Here is a 6251-nt window from a genome sequence, read left to right on the forward strand (position 1 = left end):
CGAGGGGACGTGAGCCTCCGAGGGGCCGGGCCAATTCCCCGTACACCGACAACGCGTGGTACGAGCGAATGGCGCGCGCGCTCCCGACGTATTTCCGGGGCTTGCGCCTCGAGTTCCACGTCTACTCGGAGGGCCGTCCCGAAGATTTCGGCCGGCTCCCGGAGCTGGCCACGATGCACCTCGACGGCGACCCGCTCCAGGCGATCGCGGACATGGTCTCGGCCGATGTTCTGGTCACGGCGAAGAGCAGCTTTTCGTACGTGCCCGCCTTCATGAGCGCGGGCGTCGTGCTCTACCAGAATTTCCTCCACGGAGTCCCCGCGCCTCACTGGAGGGACGCGGACGCGGTGCTCGCGCTCGCGGAGCGCGAGGCCCGGATATCCAGGTTTTAATGGAATGAGCCGACCCGGGCGACTTATCCAGGTTTTAATGGAATGAGCCGGCCCGGGCGGCTTAGCATATCCCGCCGGCGGGATATGTTGAACGGTACTTCAACTTGGACTTCAACCTCAAACCTTGCACTTCGACGGGGACCTCAACACGGCCGCTTCAAAAGGGGGTACGCCGTACGGGGACAATATGCCCGTAACTACGAGCAAGATTCTCGTTAGATAGCATCGCAGCGCGGACGACGTCGAGCGGAGCGAACGACGTCGAGCGGAGCGCGAGCGAGGTGATCCTCGAGGGGGGGCGGGATCGGAACGAGGGGGGGCGGGCGAGGGGGGGCGGGATCGGAACGAGGGATCGAAACAAAAATCATCGGAACGACGAGCGCCGCGGCTCAGGGGGCGGGCTCGTCGTTGTGCGGCGGCGCCGGACCGGGCCCGACGTCGTCGCTCTGCAAGTATTATGAAGACGCAAGACGGACGGGCGAATACGGGAGAAAAAGAACGCAGAATCAGCGGGCCTTGGCCACCGCCCCGCGCGACACCCAGCCGACGACGGGCTCGACGAGGAGGTACCGCGTCTTCTTGTCGGGGAGCTGCTCGGCGACCTCGACGACGACGGCGGTGCCGGCGGGGAGACTCAGGACTTTGTCGCTGTCGAGCGCGACGCCGGCGCGGACGACGGCGCCCTTAGCCTTGACGACGTACGGGGCGCGGTGCATCACGCGGCGGCCGGGCCTCCGGCTCCTGCTCCGACTCCGGCTCTTCGACCGGCTCCCACTCCGGCTCCGGCCCTCGCCCTGGGTCGCGCTCCGGCCGCGCGCGCGCGAGCGCGCCTCGCCGGGCCGGGCGGCCACCGCGTCCCCCGCGTCGTGGTCGTCCCGCGCCGCGGCGGCCGCACCGAAGACCGCGGCGTACGCGGCGTCCGAGTAGGACGGCACGGGCGCGTCCTCCGGCTTCGCCTGCACGCTGAAGACGTAGTCCGAGAGCGTCTCAGGCTGCGGCGGCGGCGGCAAGGCGTTCTCGATGGCGTCGCCCGCGCTCTCGACGGCCGCGTCCTCGGCCCCGCGCGCCTCCGCGTCCGCGGCACCGGCCCCATCCGCGCGTCGAGCGTCGACGTCGAGGAGGATGTCTTCGTCGAGGGACTCGCGGTCGGAGGCCGCGTCCTCCCGTCGCTCCGCCGCCGCGTCCCCCGCCTCGTGGTCGTCCCGCGCCGCCGCCTCGGCCCCGCGCGCCTCCGCGTCCGCGGCGCCGGCCTCGTCCGCCCGCTGGACGTCGGCATCGAGGAAGATCTCTTCGTCGAGACACTCCCCGTCGGAGGCCGCGTCGTCCGGTCGCTCCGCCGCCGCTTCGTCGTCGTCCGGGCGCACGGCCTCGACGCGATCGCCGTCGCCGCCGTCGTCGTCGAAGAGGACGAGGGCGACGGCGTCCTCCGGCGACTTCTCGTCCTCGCCGGCGACGTCCGGCCTCGGGGTTTCCGGCGCCTCGTCCTCGGGCCATCGGAACGCGGGCCCGCCCGCGTCGCTTTTCCGGCGCGGGAGCGCCACCGCGGCCCGCGCCGTCGCCTTCCCGCACGCGTGGTACGCCTTCCAGGCGACGTACACGAGCGCGCCGACGACGACCATACCGAAGGCTGCGCCGACGTCCTCCCCGGCGGATTCGAGCCCGGGCGTGCGCTCCGCGACGAAGCCCGAGGCGAGCGGCAGGAACGTGAAGACCTCCTCGATGAGCGTGTCCTGGAGGTCCTCGTGGAGCCCGAAGAGGAGCGCGATGAGGGCGAGGACGACGGCCGTGCCGCTGGTCCGGGGGATCGCCGCGCCGTGGATCTCGGCGACGCGCGCGTCCGTGAGGCCGTCGCGCGCGCTCCGCGGCGCGCCGGTCGCCTCGGCCGCGACATGGTCCGCGAGGCGCGTGCCGGCGAGCTCGGGGTGCCAGCGGAGGAGGTAGAAGACGGAGCTCTCGGGGAGCGGCGTCTCGAAGGGGTAGCGCGGGTGGTCGAGGGGGCTCCTGGCCTTGTCGACGGAGGAGGCCACGAAGCTGGGCATGATGACGCTGATGAGGAGGACGACGATGGGCTTGATGAAGACGAAGTAGAGCACGAGGGAAAACGTCACGGCCTCGAGCCAGAGCCGGGTCTTCTTCCGCCCGAACTGGGATCCCGTCGTGAGGAGGTAGTAGAAGCAGTAGAGGACGACGCAGAGCACGCCGGCCCACGCGGCGATGTACGGCGCGGCCCCCGGCGGCTCCTCGGGCGCCTCGAGCTCGCCCTGGAGCCGCTCCGCGATGGTCGTCATGACCGTCCGCTCCTTCTTCGAGAGCATCTCCGCCCGGAGGTAGGCGACGGCCGCGCGCTCTTTGGCGCGCGCGTCGTCCGCCGCCTCGAGCTCCGCGTGCCAGCGCGCCGCGCGGCCGAGCCGCTTCACGACGACGCGCTCGACGTTGGCGATGAAGACCTGGCGCGACCCGTTGAAGCCCCAGCGCTCGAGGAGGTGGGCGTCGAGCTCGCCGAGGCGCCGCGCGGTCGTCCTCGACGTCGCCGCGGCCGCCGCGCGCCGCAGCTCGCGGCTCCTCGCGACGACCGCGCGCGCGAGCGTGGGCGCGAGCATCTCCGCGCAGTCGCGCACCGTCGTCTTGGAGCTGTCGCTGCAGAGCGTGCGGCGGCTCGTGGCCCGCCGCGCGGCGAATTTCGCCCTCGAGATGCCGCGCGACGCGAGCGACGCGAGCGACAAATGCGGCGACGCCGTCGCGCCTCGCCCGGGCCCCGAGGCAAGCGGCTCGACGTCGGTGGGCTCGAGGCGGGCGTCGAGGTCGCCGACGAGGGACTCGACCCACTCGCCCATCTCGGGCACGACGAGGTCGCCGTCGTCGACGGGCGCGGCCTCCTTGGCCGCCGCGGGCCGCGCCTCGGCCACCCTCGCGCGCGAGACCTCGTCCTCGAGCCGGTCCAGGCCGAAGAGGCACGCCGCGGTCATCGACGGCACGGCGAACGCGTCGTCCAGCGTGGAGCTCAGGCACGCGGCGCGGCGCCCGCGGGCGCGACGCACGCCGCGCCGTCGCATTGGACCGAACACGACACGGCAAACCCGGTCGCGTCCCCGTCCGCCGCGCCCCCCTCTGGGATCGGCGCCTGGCTCTCCCGCGCGTCGGGCGGCCCGCCCTCGAGGAGCGCGTGCGCCTGTGTGGAATGAAATATTAAACCCGACTTCAACGTGCGCGTCATCGACGGTTTCGACGCGGGTTCTTCTGCCGTGCTTCGAGAACTGCATGAGAGCCATCGATGCGTCCAAAATTCAGTCGAATCGACGTCGATCTGACCGAGCTCGAGAGGTTCGAAGTTTGGTCGGAAGCACCCGACCGGTGGTTGATTTCGGCACGGGCGCGCGCGGCGAGGAGCGCGTCGACGCGGGCCCGCGCCTCGCCCCCGTCGGGCCGCTCCTTGATCTCCTTGATCTCCAGCGGCTCCTTGTCCGCCGCGGGGTCGCCGGCGGCGGCCGGCGCCGCGCCGCCCGGCTCCTCGACGGCGGCCCGGAGCTTCCGGAGGAGCTCGTCGCCCGCGACCGCCAACTCGGGCCCGGCGCTCGACGCCAGGGTCCCGGGCGAGGCCTCGGGCGCGCCCGTCTCGTGCCAGTCGATCTTCAGCGTCGGGATCGGCGGCTCGTCCTCGGGGCTCGACGCGGCGCGCGCGGCCGGCGCGCCCGCCGGCGACGCCGACCCTCGCCTCCACCGCAGCGCCAGGGGCACGGGCGCGACGAGGTAGTTCTCCGCCAGGTACGCGAAGATCTTGCAGACGGGCCTGCGGGGGGAGGAGGCATCATCGGACGCGCGCTTCGCTCCGCGCGATCGCGACGCGGCGCGCGCGCAGCAGAGCCAAGAACATGCCGGCGAGTATGAGGTAGTACCTGCGCGCGCGGCCATCGTCGCGGCGCGCGGGGCCGCGCTCGGGACGCCGCGCGGCGGACATGGGGCTCATCTCGTCTTCGCCCGGCTCCTCCATGACGCAAGCCTCCGCACACGGTATCCACTGGCAGAGCGGCGCTGACTCGACGTGCGTGCCTTTGAACTTGCCGCGCAGCACGGTCTTGAGCGACGCGCACGTCTCGGGGTTGAGCTTCCCCGCGCACTCCTCCTCGACGTCCGGGAACAGCAGGTTTGTCTCGAACGCGAGCGCGTACATGAACACGAGGATCTCGAAGCCGCAGCACCACGCCCGGAACGGCCGGGGGACGGACGCCGAGTAGAGCGTGTACCACCCGTAGAACGGGTGCCCGAGGTCCATCCCCGTGAGGAAGTTCTGCTTCCAGCCGGCCGTCAGCACGTCGTGGTCGTCGTTGACCTCGTAGGGGTCGTCGTCGGCGTCCGACGCCGCGGCGACCGCCGACGCCGCGCGCGCGGCCGCGGCATCGCGCGCGTCCAGGCGCCGGCCGTACGCGTGGGCGGCGACGCAGGCGCCGAGCAGCGCGAGCAGCGCGTAGATCATGATGAGCGCGCGGCTGAGGTCCGGCGGCTCCGTCAGGTTCTTGAAGTAGACGGACCCCGCGTCCGTGGCCTCGTCCTCCGTCGAGAAGTCGGTCGGCGCCGCGGCGCCGGACGCGTCGACGTCGCACGCGCACGTCGTCGCGCCGTCGGCGCCGCCGACGGCCTCGCAGGACGAGCGCCACGCGGCCGCCGTCGCGTTCCAGGCCGCGCACGCCGTCTCCACGCCCGGGCAGACAACCTCGATGACGTTCGGCAGCCCGTCGCAGGCCGCCTCGACGACCGTCGCGTTGTCCGGGCACGCGAAGCTCACGTTGCCCTCGTAGCCGCACGCGCACGTGAGGTTCGCGCCCGGGGGCCGCGACGCGTTCCGCGCGACGCCGCCGCCGATGGTCAGCGCCACGGACGCGAGGCCCGCGCCGCTGCCGCCCGCGCCGCCGGCGTCCTCGAGGCGCCGCTCGCGGCGCGCGCGGCGCCGCCGCGACGCGGGCTCGGCGGACGACGGCGCGAGGCCAAAGCGCGCGACGCGCGCCGTCAGCGCCGCGCCGCCGCCGCCGTCCTCGCCCGCGTAGGGATCCGTCGCGTACTCGGCAAAGGACCTGCGCGGGCGCCGGCCGGCGGTTCGCGCGGGCCCCGCGCGCGCGCGCGCGCGCCGACGGTCGGGCGGCGACGACCCCGAAAACATGGCCGCGCGGCGGGGAACGCGTCGTAGGCGTCGCCGCCCGCGAGGCTCGGCGGGAGCTCCGCGGCGCTCGCCGCGCCGTCGAGCGACAGCGCGCGGACCTCGCCGGGCGTCGTCGCGTTGGGGCTCAGGCGCTGCGCCGAGCTCTTGAGGTTCGGCGACGACAGCGTCATCGCGTACTCGCCCGCGACGGCGCCGGCGAGCTGCGCGGCGAGGATGCCGTCGACCGAGGACCCGAGCGACGCGCCCGCGGACGCGTTCGACGACCCGTTGCCCGCCGCGAAGAGGGGGCTGTCGAGGAGGCTCGACAGCGTGTCGCCGAGGCCCGCGGCCGCGACGGCCGTGATGCCCGTGTCGCCGCCCGACGCGGCCGCGAGGCCCTCGCAGGAGTCGAGCGCGGACGACGCCGCGGCCGCGGCGAGGCCGCTGCCGTTGGACGCGACGGACAGGAGCGCGGAGCTCGTCTGCTCGACGAGCGACGCGTCCGCGTCGAGGCCCCGCGCGACGGCGCCGACGGCGTCGATCATCGTCGCCGTGAGCGCGGCGTCGCCGTCCGCCGTCGACGCGGCTACGACGGTCTGGCAGATGCCCTCGGAGGACCCGAGCGCAAAGGCATCGTCGAGGAGGCCCGTCGTCAGGTTCGCGAGCGCGTCGCCGGCGAGGGACGTCGGCGCGACGCGCAGGCTCAGCGGCGCCTCCGTCGACCCGCC

General features: G+C 73.6%; 1 protein-coding gene across 1 annotated transcript in view; it reads right to left on the reverse strand.

Moving 5' to 3' along the window:
- Nucleotides 1–898: 898 nt before the first annotated feature.
- Nucleotides 899–6251, reverse strand: part of AURANDRAFT_72040 (hypothetical protein) — a gene marked incomplete at both ends in the record, with an annotated part of 15215 nt that continues 9862 nt past the window's right edge. Inside the window, 5 exons of the mRNA XM_009040935.1 lie at nucleotides 899–3392; nucleotides 3431–3561; nucleotides 3771–4179; nucleotides 4400–5458; nucleotides 5563–6236. Of these exons, the coding sequence (XP_009039183.1) occupies nucleotides 899–3392; nucleotides 3431–3561; nucleotides 3771–4179; nucleotides 4400–5458; nucleotides 5563–6236 (4767 nt within the window). The remainder of the gene's footprint in view (nucleotides 3393–3430; nucleotides 3562–3770; nucleotides 4180–4399; nucleotides 5459–5562; nucleotides 6237–6251) is intronic.

The sequence above is a fragment of the Aureococcus anophagefferens genome (genome assembly GCF_000186865.1).
Source record: "Aureococcus anophagefferens unplaced genomic scaffold AURANscaffold_17, whole genome shotgun sequence".
In the NCBI taxonomy this organism is placed as follows: Eukaryota; class Pelagophyceae; order Pelagomonadales; family Pelagomonadaceae; genus Aureococcus; species Aureococcus anophagefferens.